The sequence below is a fragment of the Carlito syrichta genome, unplaced genomic scaffold (assembly GCF_000164805.1).
Source record: "Carlito syrichta isolate Samal-C Ts95f unplaced genomic scaffold, Tarsius_syrichta-2.0.1 Scaffold316387, whole genome shotgun sequence".
NCBI classification, from domain to species: Eukaryota; Metazoa; Chordata; class Mammalia; order Primates; family Tarsiidae; genus Carlito; species Carlito syrichta.
Genome location: NW_007260483.1, coordinates 288,866 through 315,364, shown reverse-complemented (window position 1 = coordinate 315,364; position 26,499 = coordinate 288,866). Strand labels below are relative to the sequence as shown.

Sequence of the window (26,499 nt, the reverse complement as noted above, 5' to 3'; positions counted from 1 at the left end):
CGCAGGGGCGGAAGTCCTGCCTAGACCACGTCGGAGTCAGCCGCTCTGGGGCAGAAGTTGCTATGGAGACAACAGCCAAAGAGCCACAATCCTTAGAAGGTAAGGAAACTACCCAGGGCCTCCCGGGGAGCAGGGGACCGTGGGGGAGGGGGAGCTTGTGCTGGCAGCGCCCCCTTCGCGTCCCGGAGCCCGCAGACTAGACCCCTGAGGAAAAAGAAATTGAGATTGGAAGACCTGGCGATGGAGCGAGACCAACTTACCGGCGCCGCCGCTCTCTGGAGTCCTTGCTGGTGCGAGCGCTCCCAGGTGCCACCCCAGGCCCTTCGCGACAGGAAGTCAAAAGCCCACTTGAATATCTGCCAGTGATCGCGGGAGGAGGCCTCTCGTTTCGATTCTACCTATTTGTACTTTTTAAAAAATAATAAGAGGAAGATCAAAGGTCTTTTAAAACAAAGAAAAAGAGAGAGAACTTGGCGAGTCCCAGGCGACAGTCCCCGTCGGCGCACTGTCCACCCGGTAAGTGAGCCTGGGTCACTTGGCGGTTTCCCCTTTTCCCGCGTCCTGCGGGCGGCTCCTCCCTCCCCGGGCGTGGCCTGCATTCCCATTGGCCAGTTCGGGTTCTGGAAAGAGTCCGCACTCCCGGTCAGCGCTTTCCCGCCGTTGTGGTTCATTTGGAGTCGTCAAAATTGAAGAACTGTCAGGCTCCTAGAAGGGTGATGTAACCTTTCCAGCTTTACCCGCAGACCCAGGGCGGCACGGCTGTCGCCTTGCCGCCGTGAACCGGGCGTGAGCCGAGCAGCTGTTAATCACAGGAGAGGACCTAGGTGCAAGGAGAGAGTCACTCCAAGGGAAACAGATTCCGACACCTGCCCCTCCAGGGAACGTCTGAAGCCAACAGTTAGTGTGTCGGGGCGCTCCAGTGGCTCCTTTAGCGGGATACAGCCCTCCTGCCACTTTGCTTTCCTTGGGCTCCCTCATTGTGGTAATACCTGTTTTTCCAACTCACCACATCAAAGCTTGTGAAATGCACAGAGCCCAAAATGACTCAACTCACTCACTCTGAGTTCGCGGGTCTGAGTACTTCGTGCCCCAAAGTGGAACAAAAATTCAGCAAACACCTATGATCTTTAAAAAGACAGGAAAAGGAAAAAAACTCGTAGACTAGGAATAGAAACATCCTCAAATTCATAACGATTGTTTACAACATAAAAGCTTGTAAAAAATCACACCCCTGAGGAGATATCAAAATCCCTCCCAGAGTTTTGGAATGAGGTAACGAGACTCTTCATTTTCCCTTCTACTCCTCTTTGGACTGAAAGCCTCAGTCGGGGCAACAAGACAAGCCCAGTCAAGCAGTCTTCAAAACCAATAAAGCTTTAATATGACAGCCAGGGAACAGACGGATGAAACGGAAGAAAGACTCCAGAAACAGACAATGTACAGTCACCTGCTTTAGGAACAGGAAGGGCACAGCTGGAGGGTGGGAGGAGGAGTGGGAAGGGGCCAGGGCTTGATGAGGAGAGTGACGCGGGTCCTGCCAGTGCCGGGCTGGATCCTGTTTCTACGGAAAATTGTTATATGGTATTCATCGTGTGGTTTTGCATTAATTTTGATTTTTAAAATATTGTTTATTTTGATTGCTGAAAGGATTGGGTGTGTGTCTTTTAAATTCTGCAGCCGAGACTAGGGCCTCCCTCTTCTTACCCAAACCCGCCCTGGTGCCCGGGTATGTTCACGGTCTTAAATGAGGAGTCAGGAGCTTCTGAGTAGGTCGAAATTCATCACACTGCTGCACTTTGCGTACAGTTTAATGCACGTCGATTATTGTTAATTTTTTTTTTTTAGTTGGAGTCTCACTTCGTCGCCCATGCTGGATTGCAGTGGCACACTCAGGGCCACCCGAGCGTCGACCTGCCGGGCTCAGGCGATCCTTCTGCCTCGGTCTTCCAAGTAGCCGGAACTACAGGCTCGCGCTACCACGCCCAGCTAATTTTTTTTTTTTTTAGAGTCGAGGTCTCGACAAGTTGCCCGGACTGGTCTCAAACCAGCGGGCTCAGGCAATCCACTCGCCTCGGCCTCCCAAAGTGCTGGGATTACAAGCTGAGCCACTGAGCCCGGCCAGCTATTTTTTTTTTTTTTTAAGAGTAAACATATAAAGAAACAGACCCGGTGGACACGTCCCCTTTCACTTGCAAGGAATCCAGCGTGGCACATCTCCCGAACCCAGAGGCCACGACGACCTCTAGGCGCAATACCCCTGGCGCGGGGACCTGAGACTCCGCCGCACGCATCTTAGGCATCTTAGGTCCCCGCGCCTTCTCGGGCTCCCCCTGGGGGGGTGGGGGGTGGGGCAGAAACTGTGGCCTGCGCCCACCTCCCTACCCCACGCCCCTCTGCGGTCAGCCAGTTTGCCCGCTGCAGAGGCTGGAGCCCACCCGCCCGTTTTCAGTGTTGGTGAGGACCAGACCGGCACCTGACCCCAGGACGTGCTGGCGTTCCGCTCACTAACAACGGTCAAAGTCAAGACGCCCAGGCCCGCCGGGAGAGAATCTGAAGCTCGCGGCGTTAGCGACAGACGCTGCAGAAAGCTCATCATGAAAAAGACCGTGCAGTGTCTACAGCGCCCCCGGTAGCGAATTTAAATTCCCCGCTGAGAAAGCGAGGCCAGTCCTGAGGTTCCGCCCTTTGGCAGGACGCGGAGTGAGGTCTCCCCCGCACCCGCCGTCCCCGCGGGGCCGGGAGGGGGCGGAGGGAGGGCGCGGAGTGGGGGCCAGCTCTGCGAAATGAGGACGCGTCCAGTTACCCGAGAAGCATCTGGGTGACACCTCGTGCGGTTAGCGCTGAGCTCCGCGCCCCCACGCGCTCCGGCGCGCCCGGCGCGCCTCCTTTCCAGGTGCGGGAGACCACGACTGCCATCAGGCCTTCTCTTGCACCCTCCCCAGACAGACCTCCTTCTTTCCCAGGTGGTTGCTTGGTCAGGAAAAGTCACCGAGGGCTCTACAAGTTTTGGCAGAGGAATAGGGAGGCTTAAATTTTTATCCTGGTGGTACAAACGGAATAACCCCTTAGGCGCACATAATTTGCTGTTTTCAGAGGTTTCCAAAGCCAGTGTATACTGGTGGTGGTAACCATTTCCCTCATTACCAAACTTAGTCCGAAGGTCTTGTTTACAGTCTCATACCATCCTACTAAGTGCAGTTAATATTAATACACTCATCTAACCTAGTAGCTAAGTGTAGTTATTTTTAAAGTTCCAAAGCAATCCAAAAATCTTGAAAATGCCTTCTTTGAATCTTTGACACTTTGAAAAATCAGGAAGAAGCTATATAACCATTTTGTGTACCTTGAATTCATGAAACAATATTAAAAGGGGGGATTTAATTAGAAGCATTAAATTTGATTCTCTCATATTTATTTTACCAAATAATGTTACAATCCTCTAAATCTTCATTAAAAGTTTTAGAAAATTAAATTTTTGTTTGCCACTAATTTATGCGTTAAAGTTAACTTGAATGTCTTCCTTCTTTATTAGCACTGACACCATGGCTGTGATGTCAGATTTTCCTATTTTTCAACTCAGAACTTTGTATAGAGACAAATATCTTGTATTAGAAAGGATATTGTTTAAACTTTATTACTTATTTTACACCAACTTTCATGTTTATTTTTATTCTATTCTGACTGTGTTATTTACATTTTAACTAAAGATTTATAACTACATTTTATTTCTCAAGTGTAATACTTTTTTCAAGTTCAAAACATAAGATTCAGAGTTCAGAAGATTACATTCTGTAATGCACTTAACATATTTGTGCAAGTCTATAAGATTACCACTGAGTTCATATCCTTATTTTCTCCATGCTGTGTTTCTTAAAAGAGCAGATTTAAAGGATTGCATATTTGGCTTAATTTCTTGTTTCCCCCATCCCAGACTTCTTAGAGACCCCCATGTTGGATTTATATAAGCACTTTAGTAGTTTGTTGAAACTGATCAATGCAATACCATTGAATTTGAGAGACATTAAAACCTCTGTCCTCATATTCTCTGAAGATAGGCTATCTTTCAAAGGAAGCTACTTCCTTTAGTTGTCCTTGGCATACAACCACCACTTCATAAGGAACAAACTACTTTTGCAACCAAATTATTTCAGAATCGAAAAGGTTGAGGTCCCCACTGTGGGCATGGAGCCCTCCAGGATTCTTCCATATTACCAGTTCATTAGCAGTATAGGAAAACTCAATCCATGAGGCCTCAATTTAATCATTTGTTTTACAGGGCCTTTTTTTTCCTTTCAGTTTAACCAGACACAAACTCTCAATTTTTTATTTTAAACAGAAACGCGGCAGATATATAAGCTAAACCATTCCTTATTCATATGGAAAAAAGGAAGCATCAGTAATCGTCTCGTCTAAATAAAAACTCTTAAGTTTTATTACATTTTAAAATATGACATTTAGCTAGGCACGGTGGCTCATGCCTGTAATCCCAGCACCTTGGAAAGCTGGAGCAAGAAGACTGCTTGAACCCAAAAGTTCCAGCCCGGCCTGAGCAACATACTGAGACCTCATCTCTAACAAACAATATAATAATTGGCGGGGCACAGTAGCTCACGCCTGTAGTCTCAACACTTTAGGAGGCCGAGTTGGGAGGATTTCTTGAGGAATTCAATACAGTGAGACATTATCTCTACAAAAAATTTTTTTTAATTAGCTAGGCATCAACTTGGTGAAACCTCATCTCTACAATAAAACAAAAATTAGCTGCCGGGCTCCGTGGCTCAGCCTGTAATCCTGCGCCTTTGGGAGGCTGAGGTGAGTGGATTACCTGAGTCTGCGGGTTCGAGACACACCTGGGCAGCGAGACCTGATCTCTCTACAATAAATAAAAAAATCAGCCAGGCTTGGTAGCGCATGCCTATAATTCCGGCTACTTGGAAGGCTGAGACAGAAGGATCGCCGGAGCCCAGCAAGTCACTGGGCTCCAGTCTGGGCGACAGAGTGAGACTCCAACTCAAAAAAAAAAAAAAAAAAAAAAATTAGCCAGGCGTGGTAGTGTGCGCCTATAATTCCAACTACTTGGAAGACTGAAGCGGAAGGATCACCGGAGCCCAGCAGGTCAACACTGGGGTGGCCGTGAGTGTGCCACTGCACTCCAGCCTGGGCGACATAGTGAGAATCCAACTCAAAAAAAAAAAAAAAAAATTAGCCAGGCATAATGGTGCACACCTGTAGTCCCAGCTGCTCCGCAAGTGAAAGGATTGCTGGAGCTCAGGAGATCTAGGCTGAAGGGAGCCGTGATCATACGGCTGCACCCCAGCCTGGATGACAAACTGAGACCCCTACTTTTAAAAATTATTTTTTAACATTTGGAAGCCCAAAGAGACATATTAAGCTTATTTGGTATATTAAAATTAGATGACAAGCATTATCAAATAAAAAATGTCATTTAACTTTGTTTTATGGTTATACTGCAAACTGTTTTGTTTTATTTTTTAAATTATTTTATTTTTAAAATGTGGAGTACAATTCAGGATTAGGCTAAGTTAATTTTTTTTTTATTTTTAATTTTTTTTTGAGTTGGAGTCTTACTCTGTCACCCAGACTGGAGTGCAACGGCCGCAGCCTCGACCTGCTGGGCTCCAACGATCCTTCCGCCTCAGCCTTTCAAGTGGCTGGAGCTACCAGCGCGCACTACCACACCCAGTTAATTTTTTTGATTTGTTGTAGAGATGAGGTCTCGCCAAGTTGCCCAGAAGGGTCTCGAACCCTCGGGCTCAGGCAATCCACTCAGCCTCCCAAAGTGGAATTAAATTTTTATAACTGTATTTTTATGTGTTCCAAAATTGTATGAGATATTTAAAACAAAATCTGAAAAATATAATATGTCTGTATATGTAAAAAAATATATTTTTAAATTAAAAAAATTAGCCAGGCATGGTACACACCTACAGTCACAGCTACTTAGGAGACTGAGGATCTTCTGAGGTCAAGGCTACCATTATTGTGCCACTGCATTCTAGCCTGGCAACAGAGTGAGACCCCAACCCAAACAACAAACACAACGACAAAAGACATTGTTTCAAATAGTATTACTAGGGTAACAAATCATTAAGTGATACAACCAGTCAGAATTAGATTTTTTTTTTTTTTTTTTTTTGAGTTGGAGTCTCACTCCATCGCCCAGGCTGGAGTGCAGTGGCACGCTCCCGGTCACCCCGGTGTCGAACTGCTAGGCTCCAGTGATCCTTCCGCCTCAGCCTTCCAAGTAGCTGGAACGACAGGCGCACTACCACGCCCAGCTAATTTTTTGATTTATTGTAGAGATGAGGTCTCGCTGCCCAGGAGGGTCTCGAACCCGCGGGCTCAGGTAATCCATTCACCTCAGCCTCCCAAAGGCGCGGGGTTACAGGCTGAGCCATCAAGCCCGGCTGGCTAGAATTAGATTTTTAAAATCACTTTCACAGACATTGTAACAACCTTGAAGTCCAGAGCTCTTTCAAGACTAATTTATTAGGAATATTTAACAAAGCCAGCTTTTTGATGCTGAGTTGAATCTGATTTAATGCAGTCAGAAAGAAAGAAGAAATATTGTCCTTATTTTACTAACATGTCTTATTTTGCTTGAGTTAGAGGCGCCTACAATTTTAAGTCTAGGTAACTGGAATTCTAGGAGTAAACACAGACAGGAGAAAGATATACAGAGAAGTTAAAAACTTACAATAACAAAGGAAATTACCAGAATAGGATTACTCATAAATGGAATATTAGCATGAAATGTTTTAAATTTCAATTAGTTATAATTTTATTGTTAGTATTCAGATTCGTGTTTTAGAATGTTTAGTACAAAATGAGAAGCAAAGTAATTGCATTAACATTGTTAAGTTTCAGTGTTTCTAGTTCAAAGAACAATCATATAGTTGTATTCTCAGATTGCAATAACAAAATATCACAGAATGAGCAGCCTAGACAACAGAAATTTATTTCTCACAGTCTTGGAGGCTGAGAAATCCAAGATCAAGGTGCCAGCAGGGTGGGCTTCATTACGAGACCCCTTCTCGTTAGCTTGTAGGGGCCTGCCATCTCTCTGTGTGCTCACATGACCTCTTGTTTGTGCACACAGTGAGACAGGGAATAGTTCTTTAGTACCTTTTCCTATAGGACACTAGTCTTACCCAGGGACCCACCATGACCTCACTTAATCTTAAATACTTCCTTAGCAGACCCAGCTCCACACTGCAGGTTAAGGTTTCAACATAGGAATTTAGAGATTGAGGTGGGACATGAATATTTAGTCCATAAAAATGGCCCACTAAATGATGGAAGTAAAAGGAAAAAAATTACAGTTCTAGAATGATTTAAAACCTAAGTAGATATATTACAGAGCAATAAGTACAGCTAAGCTGAAAGTCACAATACAAACTCATTGATTTCTAAAGACTGTATCTTTCCTACTTCTGTTCACCTTAGGGCTGAAAAACACCATTAGAACCAGATTTTAAACTGGGTACAGTTTCTCATGCCTGTAATCCTAGCACTTTGGGAGGCTGAGGCAAGAGGATTGCCTGAGTCCAGGGTTCAAAACCAGCCAGGGCAACTTGGCAAGACCTTGTCTCTACAATAAATAAATAAATAAATTTAGCCAGGCATGGTGGCGCATGCCTGTGGTTCCAGTACTTGGAAGGCTGAAGCAGAAGGATCACCTGAGCCCCATCCTGGGAGACAGAATGAGACTCCTACTCAAAAACAAACAACAAACAACAACAACAAAAAAAAAAACAACAGATTTTGGTCTCTAATATTTTCCCACTGAAAGCCAGAGAAAACAAGTTTATGTTTGTTTTCTCTGCCTACAATTTCTCTATGAAGTGACAATTAATGTTTGCTATCACAATTAATGTTTGGTCTGAGCTGTTCTAGACAAACATTGAAGATTACAATGTTTACGGATTAAAAAATCATATTAGTATTCTTTGCTCTAACAAAGAACACGACTAAGACCCACTCTGTCAGTGACTGAAACATCTTGGGAATCTCCCAAGTCCTGAATTAGTATAGCAAAGAAAAATGTCAAAAATTCAAGAAACAAGTTTCCTTCAGGTATGGGCAAGTAAGCTCCTAACAGACCACACTTCTAGAGTAAACCATTAAAAATTCTGAACAAATTTTTTAAAACACCAAATTAATGGAAAAACAACAAAAAATCCAGACTTGGGAGAAAGAAAAGACACAGGATGGGTTTGTTGTTTTTATGGCTACTATTCAGAGTGCAGTGCACAGGTCTGCATAAGGTCTGCAGTGCAGGTCCACAAATGGTCCTACAGAAAACCATCATCTTTCTGCCTGGAAGAATAAGGGGACAGAATGTGCAGTGATCACAGCTGCTGGAAAGAATTGGAGAGAAAACACCTGAAAGGAGAGCCAGAGGGGGAGGAGTTCCAAATTCTGTGTGTCAGCTCTGTCCAAATCTCTAGCTACCTGTGAACTGACAAGAACATTTTCTGCCAGTACAAGACTTTGACCTGCAGATATTTACATAGCAATTGCCTCCTCTCATTTTGGTCTAAAGTTCTTCCTAACAACTATCATGCCACAGAATGTATAGGTGTTGTCTTGCCCTGGAAGCCAGACACACCAGAAAATTGTGAAAGATAGCTGGCACAGCTGTCTTTGGATGAATACCAAACACTATGCTCCTTTCCAGGCCTGAGAATCACCAGACACTATCCATCACAATGTGGTCACTCAACATGTCACAGGCATCACTAAGCTACACAACCCTCTTCTTCCTCATTGCTCTCAAGAGCTTATGCTTGTAGTATTCCACTTCTCTCATGTTGCTGACAAACACAGCAACATCCTTCAGAGAATAACCCCGTTCAAAGAGGAAGTTGCAGGTTTCTATCACATAGGTCACTACATGCTCCAGAGTCAAGCCTTTCTTAATTGTTAAGGTTCCCTGAATGCCCTGAACCCATTCAGCTTCAAGAAGCATGTCCAGGGACTTATGAGGGATGTTAGGTGGAGGATTCTCCCTAATTACTTGCATTTCTTCCTGTGAGTAGTTGGCTATTGTATTGGCATTGCGAACCACTCCAATAAGCACTTCTTTTGAATTCTGGTCTGAAAGAAGTGGGAGGCAACTGCAACCCAAGTGGCTGGTCTGAAAGTAGTCCAGAAAGATCCAGAGAATTCCGGGGCAAGGTTTTGCTCTCTGAGTGATGGCTTTTGCCTTCTCATACCAGTCCCCATCTTTAGTGCAGAAGTTCTGAACTTCATCAATAACGGTATGTTGAATGTGTTTAAAGTCATTTTTCATGAAAGTTTTCCGGGTCACTGCTTCACAGATATTTTTGTTACTGTAAAAATTTTAAATGACACACTCAGGTTTTCTCTACCTAGTCAAGGAGAAAAATTACTCTATTATGCTCCACTGAACACAGCCTGTTATCACAGATCATTTCCCCACATATTTCTGAAGAAACAAGGAAATTTAGCCAAGAAAATTAAACCCATACTAAATAACACTTACAGACATAAGATCCAACTGTTTACCTGATAAAGTTTCTTAGCGGCTGGTTTTCACAAACATTTAGAATTCTACTTTCCTCACAATGAAACACATTCTTGATCTTCATGATCTTCATGGCCATGATTGTCTTCCCTGAGCCTAGTAAGCCATGCACAACAATTCTCTGTTCTTGTAGAGGTTTTTGGAGAATATCTCATACTGTTGGGCTGTGCACAGATTCAGAACCTCACAGCCGAACTGATCACTCAAAAAAGACCTGAAGCTGAGCAAGACAATCACAAGGGACTGCAACAAGGCTTCCATCTGCTGGGTGTCTGCGAGGTTGTAGGACATGGGGTAATCTATCAGAGACACTGCACCCTTCAAGGACTCTGTGTATCTCTCAGGATTCAGGGAGAGGACCTTGGGTATAACACACACCTTCCTGGTGTAGCCTCCCATGTTCATCAGCTTCTGCTTCAAAGTAAAAGCAATGCGAGTACAGTAGTCCTGGCCCTCTGCGTCCTGCTCCCTGAGAATGGTGTAGAGAATGGCGGGGCTACTCTGTGCTATCAGCAGAGCATCACAGATGACCTCCTCCTTCTGTTGCAAGTTCAGGTCCACGGCCCAGCTTCTAGAGAGGATCAGAATTCCTGTGGAGTTAGGTTGCATTTGCTTGCTTATTAACCCCTCCAGTCTTTCATGCTGTGAGGACAGGTGCTTCCAGAGGGATTCGGGAGTATATTGCAAATGTTTTGGTTGCACTAGACATAGAAAGAGTGGTAAATTTCAGTGTGGTCATATTTATGATGACAATTAATTATAATTAACCATAATTAATGGATTGATCATGGTGATTAATTACTGATATTTCAAATATAGCATTTTATAAATATTATTATAAGTATAAAAGAAAAGAAGCCTGAAACTATTTGACATACCTCATCTAAACCTATGTACTTATTATGTTTAGGACCTTGAGAAATTCCTTAACCTCTCTAAGGCTCTCTAAGGTTCTAAGGTTTTTGCATCCTCATCTGTAAAACAAGAAAAAGAATAGCTCATTTCCAATGGGGAGGAGTGAATGAAATAATATGTGTCCAGGTCATTGTAGCTGCTTAAAGGCTAGTTTGGTTCTCCTTTCTACTAGCAAAGTAGCTGAATCTCAAAATGTCCCGTTGATGGAGGTAGAAGGGCCCTCCCAGGAAGAAGGTGTTCATTAATGTCATATTTATGGAGTCATGTAAAAGCTTTTAATGGCAGGGCATTTCCTGCAGTCCTGCCCTGGAAGACCCTTAAGTTAGGCCCTGAGCTATCTCTTCTGAAGCAAAATTCTTGCATCACTTGCTTACAGATCCGTGTGGGGCTCCACCTATCACAGAAGTCTTCCCTTTGCCAGGGACAAACAGAAAACAATTATGTGACATGAGAATAAACTTGTGCTGTCCAGTAATAAACTTATTTCAGTGAGCATTGGTCCCAAAGGGGAAAAAATGAGATTGTTTTTGTCCTGTTGTGGTAGTATTAGAGTACAAACCAGAATCAAGATTTTTAGTGGTAATTTCAAATAAAATTACCCAAATTTTATTGGTTATTGTTCATTGTTGCTTGTTCTTTGTCATTCATTCTGGGTGTTCACATAACTTGATTATGCCTGCAATCTGGGTGACAGTAAATAGGAGATAGTATCTATTATGAGACACATCCAGATTTTAGAGATGTTAACAGGTGTGGGGGGAAACACATCTTAGAATAGATAAAATAGGATAATTTGAGGTTGTGTTTAAAATACATTTGAGAAACCAAAGGAGTATAAAATAAGAAAATATATTATTTATTGAGTGTACCAAGGTTTTCACATCTCAGGTCCTCCAAAATTCTCCAAGGCAGACAGATATATTTCCATTTTCATGAGTAAACAGGGACTAAAGAGGTCAAGTGAGAGCTGGACACAGTGATGTGGGCCTATATAATATCATGTAATTATATATTCATATATTTTATATAATATTATGAAATATAATTATTTACAGTATATTCATTATGAATTGTATTATTGATTATAGTAGTATTTCATTTAATTCTCTTGAATTTTTCAAACATATAGTCCTATCTACTTCAATTTTTATCCCTCTAATTTATTTCTTTTATCTACTTGTATTGGCTAATTAATACTATATAGTAATTGTAATAGTGCACATGATTTATATATATATATATATATATATACAAATATATATATAATGTTAAAGAGTTATCTATAGATTACCATTTTACTGAAAGCCTCTTTAAAAAACTAAAATGTGGGCCAGGCATGGTGGCTCATGCCTATAATCACAGCACTTTGGGAGGTCGAGGTGAGAAGCTTATGTAAGCCCATGGATTCAAGACCAGCCTGGGCAACATGGCGAGACCTCATCTTTACAATAAATCAAAAAATTAGCCAAGTATGATGGCGCGTGCCTGTAGTTTCAGCTACTCGGAAGGCTGAGGCAGAAGGATCACCTGAGCCCAGCAGGTCAAGGCTGCAGTGGCCATGAGCATGCCACTGTACTCCAGCCTGGGTGACAAAGTGAGATGCCAACTCAAAAAAAAAAAACTAAAATGTGTGCTGCATTTTTCAAAATTATTTTCAATGTTTTCTAATAAGAGGATGATCATATAATTTTTCTACATAGATATGTAGAAATGATAAATTACAATAACTCAATGCTAATCTATCCTTGTGTTTCTGGAATTCTGTCTTTGTGTTTTCACTCATATATTCATAAGCAAGAGAATTCTGAGCTTTCCTTTTTTGTGCAATCTGTGTTAAGTTTTGCAATTACTCTTACTCCCACTTGAAAATGACTTGAGAATTCTCATTCTTTTCCCATGGCTCTAGAACAATTTAAGTAGGGTTGGAAATATCTATTCTTCAAATGCTTGGTAGAATTTTTGAAAATTTTATTTTTTAATACAAGGATAATAGATTGCTGCTATATGAGCCTATACTTAATATTTTGTTTTAGTTATAATTTATCCATGGTAATAAACTCTGCTAAAATGGAGCTTACTGAACTCTAAAAGTGATTAGTAATACTTACGTTTGCACTGAGATTTTATACTGTTTATTGTAGACAGTTTTTAGAATATAAATTTGATATAAAATGAATGCAAAGACCTCAATTAGATAAGAGAAAAAATAAAATTTAATTGGGGCAGTTATTTTTATTATTTTTCTTAGTGATGCATGACTGTACTTTATTATTATAAAATAACAATTTACCTAGTCTCTTGTTAATGCACACTTAGGTGGTCTGACTATTTGCAATTATAAACAATGCTTCTGTGAACATTCTCATACATATCTTTTTTTGTGTGTATATGAGAGAGTTTCACCATGTGGGGCAGTTATTAATTGTCTAATAATTTAAGGATCCTTGGTAGATTCTTATACACATATACGTAACATTTATGCATCAAATTCTAGTGCCAAATAGGTCACTCATTTATTGTATAGACTCAAGCAACTGGTTCTCACTTTCTAGAATTCTAAAGAGAATATAGCAATGGGTTCCTATGCAAAGCGTATTTTGAGAACAAGGGATGAGAGGAGAGAAGAGGCGTTGTCCTAGGTCCTGAAGTACTGTTTTTGTGCTAAACCTGAAACACAGAATACAAATTTATATTTCATATTTATTTTATTTTTTGTATGGTATCTTTATCTGAAGTGCTGAAAAAATTCATAATTCATATTTCTTTTACTTATTTTGTTTTACATCTTGATCTATATTTGTATTCTTTTTTTCATATTCATAACCACCACTTCTCTGGAAAACCTGAAAGGGAAGGGCAGCTTTTTTGCTTTCTAGTACAATGTATGACTCTAGTTTGACTAAATAAAAGGTCTCCAATCTGGATGAGCATCAGAATCATGAGGGTAGCTTGATTAAAACACACATTACAAGCTACTGTCCCAATATATTCAAATTTATTAAGACCAGAGTGGAGACCAGATATCTGAATTTTTAAAAATAACCAGAAATACTGATGATCGTCAGATTTGGGAATTATAAGACCAAATAATGTTCCTGAATTCTATAGGTGGTACTGCCTCAGTTAGCATGTGGCCTTTTAGAAATTGTCAGTGAGGGCTCATTTGTAAACCATCTTGTCACCAATAGGCTTGTAACATCATCCCCTCATACATATGGGTTTGCAGAGCACAGTGTCAAGATTTTAAAAAATATAACAGTTATGGTCCTTTATTCTATCATAAAACTGGCTAGTGTCAAGTAGGCAAAACCTATAAATACCTGAAAATAAGAGTTGCTGGAGATCCTTTTTATGTTCCAGACCCTTCTTGGAGTATACTAGTCTGCTAAGAGGAGGCCCATTAGATAAACTCAGCTGACATTCAAAGTCCTTGGATGACCATAGAAGACCTTAACAAAGAAAGAAAACTCATGTCATTCTGACAGGTTAGTTCATCTCTTCACGTCTGAAAGAGGCCTTACCAGTAGGAGGAATACTTGACTTGACTGGTGGTGTGACTTAAGAGATAACAGCAAAATAACTCTCATCACTCTGACCGGACAAGTATCTTTATTGCATACCAATATTGCCAAAATCCATCACTGAAGAGTCACCATTTGGAAGTTTGAATATATTTTGCCATGCAAAGTAATTCTCCATTCTCTGTATCTGTATAGCATTTTGTTTGTATTTCTCTTATGATGCACAGCACATTCTTTTAGTACACATGTCTGTTCATGTGTCTTATTTTACACCCCCTCTCCAACCTCTAACACCTCCCCTCAACCCAATTCTTTTTTTTGAGTTGGAGTCTCACTCTGTAGCCCAGACTGGAGTGTAGTGGCCGCTCCCGGCCACCACAGCCTCGACCTGCTGGGCTCCAACGATCCTTCCATCTCAGCCTTCCAAGTAGCCAAAATTACAGGCATGCGCTACCACGTCCAGCTGATTTTTTGATTTATTGTAGAGATGAGGTCTCGCTGCCCAGGCGGGTCTCGAACCCGCGGGCTCAGGCAATCCACTCATCTCAGCCTCCCAAAGGCACGGGATTACAGGCTAAGCCACCGAGCCCGGCTCAACCCAATTCTTAACTCTGTTAAGCATCATCTCACCATTGAAGGATCTCGATGACATCCTGATACCTATGCTTAGTCCTAAAGTTATTATGAGATACTGTGCAAAATTAAAGGTCATCAGACAGTACAGTGTTAAACTTTTTCATGTGTTTTGGAGAGGAGAGTCAGTTTCACAACTACTCATCCACTTTACTCAGAAGACTGTGTACCAATTTTTATGTGCTTCTCTGTGTCTTTCCAGGCATGTTTCTCAGTCATTCCAGAGAGTCTGTGACACCCACTAGTCCACTAAATTATAGCATAATGTGGTACATACAGAAATATGTTTGGGAAGTAGTAATAGTGCAAGGTAAAAAAAAAATTTTAGGCCAGGTGTGGTGGCTCACGCCTATAATCCTAGCACTTTGGGAGGCCAAGGAGAGAAGATTGCCTGAGTCCACAGGTTTGAGACCAGCCTGGGATACTTGGCGAGATGTCATCTCTACAATAAATTAAAGAATTAGCCAGGTGTGATGGTGCATGCCTGTAGTTCCAGCTACTCAGAAGGCTGAGACAGAAGAATCGCCTGAGCCTAGCAGGTCAAGGCTGCTGTGGCCATGAGCATGCCACTGCACTCCAGCTTGGGTGACAGAGTGAGACTCCGACTCAAAAAAATGAAAATAAAAATATTTTAAATTGTTAGGAGATGAAGAGTAGATGATATTATGGCTTCTAGTTTAGAGCATAATGGGTGCAATATGATGCGTGGAGGTAAAGGCAGAATATCAAGAGGACAAAAAAAAGGCACAGGAAGAACGTAAAAAGGTACTAAGGACAAACTTTGCATGCTTTTTTCTTCGTGTGATGACCCTCATCACCCTGAGCTACATTCAGGAGTTCCTGAGCTACAAAGTTACCAGTGTCCCTAAGGAGCAGGAGACAGACTACATCATAATATAGGCAGAAGTACTCTTATGAGGTTGCAGCAAACATCAATCCAAAGGACTGTCAATACTTCAAACAAGCAACCCAAGGAAGCAGCACTATGCTAATAAAGGTTTAATAACCAGGTCTAGTTGAGAAGAAAGCCCTCACTCATAGTCAATTGCTAATTTCTATAATGAGAATACTCCCACCACAGACAAGTTCAAGCCACCGATGTGATTGTCATTAAATGCTGACTTGGGTAGAAGTGCACAGTAGCACTCCATTTTATAGTATTTCCATCATATAGACAAAATAGATATAAATAACCTCACAAGCATAGAGAACAGTACAATTTAGTAAATAATTAAGAAATGGTGAGTTTGTATTTATTACATTTGTTTCTAACATAATTGATTTAACTGTTAAGTATATGGGGGGACCACAAGATCCAGAATTATCTTTTGGAAGGTGGGCCCCTTGTAGAATAGGGTTTCCTGTTAGTTAAGTGCTTTAGGAACCCAACAGCATCACTGTACCAGCTAGCGTTTTTTGTTTTGCTTTGTTTTGTTTTTTTGAGAGGCTGTGTTAAGCCTTACTTAATTTTTTTTGGTAGATATTTCAACGTGTTTGCCCATTTAATGATGGGTGATTTATGAGTGCACCTGGCCACAATGCACTGAGTGTTCAGCAGTTTTTTGTTTTTTGTGTTTTTACCAAAAACGGCATGACCCACATGCCCCAACCTCCCTATTCACCTGATCTTACCACGAGAGACTTTTTTTTTTTTGCTTCCCCAGCTGTAAAAAATTCTCAACAGGAAACATTATACTGATGTGAAAGAGGTGAAACAAAAAAAGGCAGAAGCACTAAAAAGCATCAAAATTGACAAGTTCAAAAACTGTTTCGAGCAGTGGAAAAATTGCTTTGATGGGTTTAAACTTGTAAAAATAAATACACATTTTTAAATATATAAGTTCCAGGTCTGGGGATCCCCTTGAATATAACTCAGATTTTCATAATGACTGTTTTTAACAATTGACTCCAAAACTCCTAAAATTTTAATAACGGACTCTCAAACCAGAAAAAGCCAGTTCCAGTACACCACCACAAGGGCAACCATTCCCAAATAACATTCTTTTCAGCTTCTAATGTAAAAACTGCTACTTGTCAGACACCTGATTTAGGTTTCTGATTACCCAATAAAATGTTCTCATATATGCAAAGTAGGATACTTGGAGATATAAAATAAAGTATTTAGTGGATGTAAGTTGTTCAAAGCCATAAGAAGCAAAATAAAACTTAATATGCAGGGGTCAAAAACGTAGAAAGGGCAGGGAGGGAGGAGATTTTCCCCTCTTACCTAGATCTGTGTCTGTCACCATGTCTGTCCATTCTTCAGTTGTCAGCCTGCAGACCTGCTTCTCCTTCACCATCCATGAATCAGGAGCTTTTGAGAACACTGCACAGCAGAATGGCTCTACTCTGATTATACAAACATAGCCATATAGCTCCCCGCTGGCTAACACATCCAAGATTTGGAGTCTGAACTTGATCTGGCTTTGGGACTGGCAACAAATGAACACAAGGTAATTTGTATATTGATTTTACTATTTCCTTTCTCAAAAATACAGGGTCAACATTTTTTTTTTTTTTTGCACATCCCAAGACTTTTCTATTCTTATCATCCACTCCAATAAAAAGATAACCTCCCTTGGTGTTTGTAAATGCAGAGACATATCGTGGAATTATGTCTTTTACATATCGTAGAATGTGGTGTATAGAAAACTGTTTAAATTCTATAGTATGGGACTCAGAAAAAGGCAGGATTTCACCATATTCAAGATGGTCTTTTTGGAAAATTATGTCAGCAGGATCCAAGTTATTGAGGTCTTGCTGTTTAACCTTGAAAATTTTACCAGAAGGCTCTTTCCCTAAGATTTTTGCATCCCTTTTCTTTTTTAGAAAGTCAAATGCGTCTCTTGTGTCCATGAGCTCATTAGAGGTATCAGACCTATAGGAGAGTGAAGAACTCAGGCTGCAAATGTGGGGCTTAGCAGAACTGTCTTCTGGGAAAGGGCCACTGCTCCAAGATTTAACAAAAATGCAAAAACACTTCCCTTGTTGCTTGGTCTCAATGAAAGGCAACAAATGTGAAGAGTGAATAAGCTTTCTCAAAGACTCTGCCAAATCCAGTCCCATCTCCACAAGACGTTCATCCTTGTTTGCCATCTGAATCACTCCTCCTCCTGAGTTTAATAAAGCACATGCAGCCCATATAACTCGTGCCTTTTCTTGTTCTCACTGAGTTTGCTGCAGCTTCTTTCTGTTTTCCTGTCCAAGAGTCACTTCTCCTACATTGATGACCAAATCTGGGTAAGATGCTTCTGCCACCAAAGATGAATTATGTTCCTCCATCTTCATTCTGCAAAAGAATTGAGCACATCTGAGAGAATAAATAGAAATAGGGAGAAACTAAAAATTTAGTTAAATGAGCTTTTGCTCAGGCAACTGGGTGGTTAATATGGTACCATCTATTGACAAAAGACCAATGACTATTGAAGGTTGTAATGAATGATTCGGAATTCACTATCCCATTCTCTCTACTTTAGTGCACATTTGAAAAGTTTCTATAATATGTTATTAAGTTGATCTCATCTACCTAACCTGAGTGGTAGACAGATTGGTGTTCATTACATTATTCTCCATATTTCTCTGTAAGTTTAAAATAATTCATAATATTAAAAATAATACCTTTACCTCCAAAAATATTTTAAAGGAGACTGTGCCATAGGAGTTTAGAACACTGGTAATAAAGTGGTTATATTTTTGGGACATACATTCTTAGGAGGCCAGGGCAGGAAATGAGGATAGTCAAGACAGGGGGAAGACCTGACAAATGGAAAAAAAGAAGGATCAATGGTTTTTGGCCTTTATGATTTCAAAGAACGTGTGTTTGGGAGTGGTTGTACAAGTCAATAAAACTCAAAAGTACCATGGTGAGGAGGGGGCCTTTATGACTTTCAGAATTGTGCTGCAACCTGCACAGACATTTTTCTCTTTTCCTGATTATACATTCAAGCATGCCATGAAAAATTTCATTCTGTGAGCCGGGCTCGGTGGCTTAACCTGTAATCCCGCACCTTTGGGAGGCTGAGGTGAGTGGATAGCCTGAGCCTGCAGGTTCGAGACCCGCCTGGGCAACTTGGCGAGACCTCATCTCTACAATAAATAAAAATTTAGCCGGGCATGGTGGCGCGTGCCTGTAGTTCCAGCTACTTGGAAGGCTGAGGCAGAAGGATCACCGAACCCCAGCAGGTGGAGGCTGTGGTGGCCAGGAGCGGCCACTGCACTCCAGTCTGGGCGACTGAGTGAGACTCTAACTCAAAAAAAAAAAAAAATTTTCATTCTGTGATTCAATAGTATAGGAAACATTTCATGACTGCTCCTTGTGGGCACACTAAGTGCTGTGAGAGATGCAAAGAGTCAGCCTGGTGGGATTTATGGTTTAGGTCACATCACATTACCACAGCGCAGCTTAAACCCCATGGAGAAAAATTGTGTTTGGTAATAGGTAGGGGTCCTGTTTCAATCTTCTGCATGTGATCAGCCAGTTTTCCCTAAACGTTTTCATATCGGCAACTCCCTTCTGTATCTGAAAGTCTAGATTATTTTGTTAGAAATAGAAATCACAAAAACTGCTAATCTTTTCTTTTCCCTTTAAAACCCAAAGTGGGTCGGGCCTGGTGGCTCAAGCCTGTAAACGCAGCACTTTGGGAGACTGAGACAAGAGGATTGCCTGAGCCCAGGGGTTCAAGATCAGCCTGGGCAACTTGATGAGACCTCGTCTCTACAATAAATTTAAAAAATCAGCCAGGTGTGGTAGTGTGAGCCTGTAGCTCCAGCTACTTGGAAGGCTGAGGCAGAAGGATTGCCTGGGCCCAGTAGGTCAAGGCTGGGGTAGCCATGATTGTCTCATGTCTGTAATTCTAGCACTTTGAGAGGCCAAGGCGGGAGGATAACTTGAGGGCAGGAGTTTGAGACTAGCCTGGGCAATATAGCAAGACCTCATCTCAACTAAAAAAAAAAAAAAGATAAAAAAGGGAGAAAGAAGCTGGGCTCGGTGGCTCAGCCTGTAATCCCGCGCCTTTGGGAGGCTGAGGTGAGTGGATTGCCTGAGCCCGCAGGTTCGAGACCCGCCTGGGCAGCGAGACCTCATCTCTACAATAAATCAAAAAATCAGCCGGGCATGATAGCATGTGCCTGTAATTCCAGCTACTCGGAAGGCTGAGGCGGAAGGATCGCCGGAGCCCAGCAGGCGAGGCTGCGGTGGCCGGGAGCGGCCACTGCACTCCAGTCTGGGTGACAGAGTGAGACTCCAACTCAAAAAAAAAAGGGGGGAGAAAGAACCTTCCAGAGAGAACTAGGGAGGAGTCTGTCAAGGTCAAAGGACTGACAACACAGATGGAGGGACAGAGAGGTAGGAAACAAGACTGAAGAGGTGGTCAGGTGCCCGATTGCACATTGTTTAGTAAGGCCACATTAAAAGTGTGGGACTTTATCCTAAGAGTAATGGGGAGCCATTGGAGGATGTTAAGCAGAAAGACACAGCATCAGATGTACATTTTTTACAAAGTTCTTTCTAACTGAAGCATGAGAAAGGATTGAAGGCATCTAGAGCAGTTATGGAAAAGACCTTTAGGGATGCTATTTCAGAAGCCAAAATGAGAAAAGAGGGTGATATAGACTAAGGTGGTGACAGTAGAGATAAAGAGAAGTAGACAAAATTGAGAAGTAAACTGAGGGACCTAGTGATTGATGGCAATTTGTGTCTACTGTTTGAATTGCCCTTCTTCCTTCCCAACCCAATGGATATGAACCAAAATGGACTGAGTCACTTGTGGAGATTGTTTATGAGAGACTGCTTCTCACTCCAGACTAAAGAACAGTAGCTAAAACAAATATTGAGTTAGAGTGAAAGATCACTGGAGGTCAGGAGCTGGAGACCAGCTGGGGCAACATAGTGAGACCCTGTCTTTACAAAACATTTTTCAGAAGTACCCAGGCTTGGTGGTACACCTGTAGTCCCAGATACTCAAAGACTGACACAGGAGGATCACTTGAGCCAGGAATTTGAGGCTGTAGTGAGTTATGATTGTACCACTGCACTCCAACCTGGGTGAATAGAAGGAAACCTTTCTCAAAAAAAAAAACAAAAACAAAAACAAAAAACAGAAAGAAAGAGAAATAAGATCCAAATGTGGGGAGAGAACCGGGAAAGCTTGAGCAGCCAAAACTTAACCAGCCAAAAGCAAAGTTCCCTTTTAAGGTCTGGGATCAGAGAGACTCAACTTCCAACAGATGAGCAACACTGAAGCCAGGTAAGCACAATCATTTAAGTTTAAATTTAAACCTTAAGAATAGTGTTGATGTGGCCTAATTATGCAAAAAGATGAGAGAGAGAGAGAGAGATGTATATTCCTGCCATGCTAAGCTTTCTCCATAGCAATATACACAATTTGTGTCCTTTAGTCCCAATTTCTTCATATTTCCCACACATAAGCTGGCCCCAAATGTGAGTCTACCTTCTGAGCTGACTTGACAGGAAAGAGTCTCCATTGCTACACCCAAAGGCTGCAGGGGAATAGGAGTGTAAGCCACTGTGCCTGGCCCATCCATTTTCCCATTAAAGATAGCTAAAAGCACAGTCCAAATTCTGAGTTCAGATCTAACAGCATTTTCTCCACAGTCAAAAGTTTAAAGGATTCCAACAGAATTTCCCACTCCTGCCCAGTCACACAACCCCAGCTCTACCATCTTCTGGTAACACCTCACCAAGCAGCCCCTGTTCCCAGTTCTTCTTGCAGCCTCTGGAACTACATTCCTGTCACCTTTTCCCGCAACCCACCCCCCAGCACACTCTGCATTAGGCCCTGCTATAGGCAAATCCTTTTGGTTCACACACTATATGTAAAAGTGAACAGGAATCACATCTCATCTCCAACGTGCTTAAGGAAGATGCCCATGACAGGCATGGTGGCTCATGCCTGAAATCCCAACACTTTGGGAGGCTGAAGTGAGAGGACTGCCTGAGCCCACAGGTTTGAGGACAGCCTAGGCAACATGGTGAACCTCATTTCTATGGTAAATCAAAAAAATTAGCTGGGCATGGTGGCACATGCCTGTAGTTCCAGTTACTTGAAAGGCTGAAGTGGAAGGATTGCCTGAGCCCAGCAGGTCAAGGCTGTGGGGGTCATGAGTGTGCTGCTGCACTCCAACCTAGGGAACAGACTCTAACTCAAAAAAAAAAAAAAAAAAGGAAGATGTCCATACCACACAGAAACTTGGAATCCATGGGAGCTGCAGTTGAACCACCTTATAGAGAATAGCACTTGTGGGCTAGCCTGGGATCCTGGCCATCCCAGTCCAACTCCCAGTTATGTGAAACTTTCTGTGGTTCACATCTGGAACCCAATCCTTAAAATATAAGTTTCAAACAGGAGCCTACCAAATCCCCGCCTAAAACTCAGTGACCTTCCTTAGGCCCTGGCTCTAGGTTTATAGGTTAGATGTTTCTGTTGGAATCCTTTAAACTTTTGACTGTGGAGAAAATGCTGTTAGATCTGAACTCAGAATTTGGACTGTGCTGTTAGCTATCTTTAATGGGAAAGTGGATGGGCCAGGCACAGTGGCTTATGCTTGTAATCCCAGCACTTTGGGAGGCTGGGGCAGAAGGATCACTTGAGACCAGTAGTTTGAGACCAGCTTGGATATCATAAGGACACTTAGTATCTACAAAAAATAAAAAAATTAGCCAGGCATGGTGGCGAGTCATGATTCTGCCACTGCACTCTAGCCTGTGCTACAGAGTAAAACTCTAACTCAAAAAAAAAAAAAAAAATACAGATGGCATTCAAATTTCCTTAGAGTTATGCTACAACAGCAAGGTGGAACAGGAGTGATAAGAGCTACCTTCTGGACCATTCACTGTCCTCCTGGAATGCCACTTTGCATATGGTTTGGGACGTCATCGCTCTCATCGGTCCCCCGTTCTAGATGAGAAACTTCAGGCGGGCACTGCTGTACTGGGTCTCTTTTTTCCTGTCTAGCAATGCAGTGGTCAGTGCCTGGTCACATGTCACCTAAACAACCTATTCCAGCCAGGCGCTGTGGATCACGCCTGTAATCCCAGCACTTTGGGAGACGGAGGCGAGAGGATTGCCTGAGCCCAGGGGTTCGAGACCAGCCTGGCCAGCTTGGCGAGACCTCTCTACAATAAATCAAAAAATTAACCAGGCATGGTGGTGTGTGTCTGTGGTTCCAGCTGCTTGGAAGGCTGAGATGGAACGATCACTTGAGCCCAGCAAATTGAGTCTGCAGTGGCCGTGAGCATGCCACTGCGCTCCAGCCCGGGCGACAGAGTGAGACTCTGACAAAAACAAAAACAGAGAACAAACAAACAAAAAAAGCCCCTATTCCTCAGTTCCCCTCATGCTCTGGACTCCAAGAGGAGCGCTGGACACCCACACCAACCTGGCCTGCCCACACAGCACTCTGCCCTCCCTGCCTCTCTAGCTTCTGCTCTGGGACCTTAAATCCCCGGATACCCACACTCTGCCTCCTGCCCCCGCTGCTCTTTAAGGTGATCCCCAACCCAGGCTGGGGCAGAAGTCTACCTAAACCACAATCTCCCGAGTCCATCAATCAAACATAACTTTGTCAGAAGTTGCTACGGAGACAGGAACCACGGAGCCACAATTCTCAGAAGGGAAAAACAGCAGCAGCCCGATGTCTCCCCAGGAGCAGGGGACCATGGGGGTGGGGGGCGCTTGTGCTGGCAATGCCCCATCTCGTCCCGGAGCCCGCAGACCAGACACCTGGGGAATGAGAAACTGAGATTGGAAAATCTGGCAATGGAGCGGGACCAATTTACCGGCGCCGCCACTCCCTGGAGTACTATTCCTTGCAGGCACGAGCGCACTCAGGTGTCACCGCAGGCCCTTCTCGACAGGAAATTAAAAGCCCACGCGAATATCTCCCAGTGATCGCGGAGGAATCTCTCGTTTCGTCTTCTATCTGTACTTTTTTTAAAAGAAGAAGAAAAGTCTTTTAAAACAAAAGCAAAAAAGAGAGAACTTGGCGAGGCCCAGACGACGGTCCCTGTCGGCGCACGGTCCACGGGTAAGTGAGCCAGAGTCCCTTCGCACTTTCCAGCCCTCCGGGTCCCGCGGGCGGCTCCTCCCTCCCTGGGCGTGGCCTGCATTCCTATTGGCCAGTTCGCGCCCCAGAAAGTGTCCGCACGCGCGGTCAGCGCCTTCGCGCAATTGTCATTCTTTGGGGCTCATCAAAACTGAGGAACTACCAGGCTCCTAGAGGGGTGACTCAACCTTTCCAGCTTTACCTGAATTCCCAGGGAAGCACTGCAAGCCCAGCCTGTAATCCCAGCACTTTGGGAGGCTGAGGCAAGTGGATTGTCTGAGCCGGAAGGTTCGAGAGCAGCTCGGGCAACTTTGCGAGTCCTCGTCCCTGCAAAAAATCAAAAATTAGCCGGGCGTGGTAGCAGGCGCCTGTAGTTCCCGCTGAGGCGGAAGGATCGCCTGAGGCTAGCAGGTCGACGCTGTGGTGACCGTGAGAGTGCCATTGAACTCCAGCCTGGACGACGGAGTGAGACTGCAACTCAAAAATAAAAACAAAAAAGCGCAGTCGCAGCCAGGACGGGGCGGGAGCCGAGCAGCTGTTAAAGCACAGGAGAGGACGAAGGTGCGAGGAGGGGATCGCTCCTAGGGAGACAAGATTGCGACACTTGCCCCTGCAGAGAGCATCTGGGGCCAGCGTTTAGGGTCGTTGTGGCGCTTCAGTGGCCCCTCTAACGGAATGCAGCCCTCCTGCCACTTTGCTTTCCTTTGACCCCTTGTTATGGTAATATCTGTTTCTCCCGCTCACCACATCAAAGCTTGTGAAAGGCACAGAGGCCAAACGACTCACTCACTCGAGTTTGCAAGTCTGAGTATTTCATGCTCCAGAGTGGAACAAAAACTCAACAAGCCCTCTTGATCTTTGAAAAAGAAAAAGAGCTCTTAGCAAACTAGGAATAGAAAGAAATACTCATAATTTCATAAAGATTGCTTACAACATAAAAGATTTAAAAATCACACCCTTGAGGAAATATCAAAATCCCTCCCCAGAGTTTTGGGATGAGGTAAGGAGTCTCGTTTCTTCATTTTCCTTTCTACTCCTCCTTGTTCTGGAGGCCTCACTCCAGCAACCAGGCAAGCCAGGCCAAGCGATCTTCAAAACCAATAAAGCTCTAATATGACAACCATGGGACAGACCGATGAAACAGGAGACTCCAGAAACAGACAATGTGTAGTCGCCTGCTTTAGGAACAGGAAGGGCACAACTGGAGAAGGGGGTGGGAGGTGGAGTGGAAAGGGGCCAGGGCTTGGTGAGGAGAGTCACACGGTCTGTCAATGCAGGACTGGAACTGTCTCTACTGAAAACTGCTATGCTTTATTCATCACGAACTTTTGCATTAATTTTGATTTTTAAAATATTGCGGTTTTTTTATTGCTGAGAAGATTGTGTGTGTGTGTGTGTGTCCCTTAAATTCTGCAGTAGAGACTAGGGTCTCCCTCTTCTTACCCAAGTCCGCCCTGGTATGTTCATGGTCTTAAATATGAAGGTGTCAGGACTTTGTGAGTATGTCAAAATTCAACATACTGCACATTTTATGTAGTTTAATGCATGTCGATTATAGCTCAGTATAGCGATGTTTAAAGAGTAAACATGTAAAGAAACAGACCCGGTGGACACGTCTCCTTTCACTGAAGGTGCGGTATCCAGCGTGAATCCAGAAGGTGCGGTATCCAGCATCGCCAGAATCCAGAGGCCAAGACGACCCCTCGGCGCATCGCCCCTGGCGCGGGAACCTGAGACTGCCTCAGGCATCTTCGGTCGCTACGCCTTCTCGGGCTCCGCCTGGGGCGGTGCAGAGGGCAGAAGCTGTGGCCTGAGCCCACCTCCCTGTCCCACGCCCCTCTGCAGTCCATAAGCTCGCCCGCTGCAGAGGGTGGAGCCCACTCGCCCATTTTCCGGGCGTGCGAGGACCAGACCTACACCTGACCCCAGGGCGCGCTGGCCTTCCGCTCACTAACACCGGTCAGGGTCGAGAACCCCAGGCCCGCCGGGATGAGGGAAGACTCTGAAGCTCGCGGCGGCAGCGACGGAGGCTGGAGAAAGCTCATCGCGGAAAAAGACCGTGCCTTGTCTACTGCGCCGCCGGGAGCGTGTTTGAATCCCCCGCCTAGAAAACCAAGCGGGTCCTGAGGTTCCGCCCTTCGCAGAGCGCGGAGTGAGGCGCCCCCCCACACACCCGCCGTCACCGCGGGGGCGGGGGGCAACTCTGCGAAATGAAGATGCATCCAGTGGCCCGGGAAGCGTCCGTCCGACTCCTCGTGTGGTCATCCCTAGGAGAGTGAGATTAAGAAAGATTCCTGGCCGGGCGTGGTGGCTCACGCCTATAATCCCAGGACTTTGGGAGGCCGAGGTGAGAGGATTGCCATAGCCCATGAGTTCGAGACCAACCTGGGCAACTTGGTGAGGCCTCATCTCTACAGTAAATTAAAAAAATTAGCCGGGCGTGGTGGCGCATGCCTGTAGTTCCAACTACGTGGAAGGCTGAAGTGGAAGCATTGCCTGAGCCCAGCAGGTTGAGGCTGCGGTGGTCGTGAGCGTGCCACTGCGCTCCAGCCTGGGCGATAGAGTGAAACTCCGACTCAAAAAAATAATAAAATATAAAATATAAAAAGGATTTCTTCCATTTTATTATGAAGTATTTCAGACGTACATCAAAGTGCATACACCCCTGGACCCACTACAAGCCTCAGAAAACAAAACACTACTACCATTGCCGCGTCCTGCGTTTCCCTCCCGCCTCACTTGCTCCCTCCCTCCCGCCCCTTCCCTCGCCCCTTCCCTCGCCCCTTCCCTCGCCCC

The 26,499-nt window shown here is 43.8% G+C and overlaps 1 protein-coding gene across 1 annotated transcript; it reads right to left on the bottom strand.

The window, feature by feature from the left end:
* Positions 1 to 8,572: 8,572 nt before the first annotated feature.
* Positions 8,573 to 17,922, bottom strand: LOC103276851 (schlafen family member 11-like). The gene is given in 6 exon segments (XM_008074295.1): positions 8,573 to 9,356; positions 9,553 to 9,685; positions 9,688 to 10,272; positions 13,807 to 13,935; positions 16,868 to 17,078; positions 17,080 to 17,922. Coding segments are annotated over 6 exon segments (2,685 nt in total).
* Between the last annotated feature and the right edge of the window lie 8,577 nt (positions 17,923 to 26,499).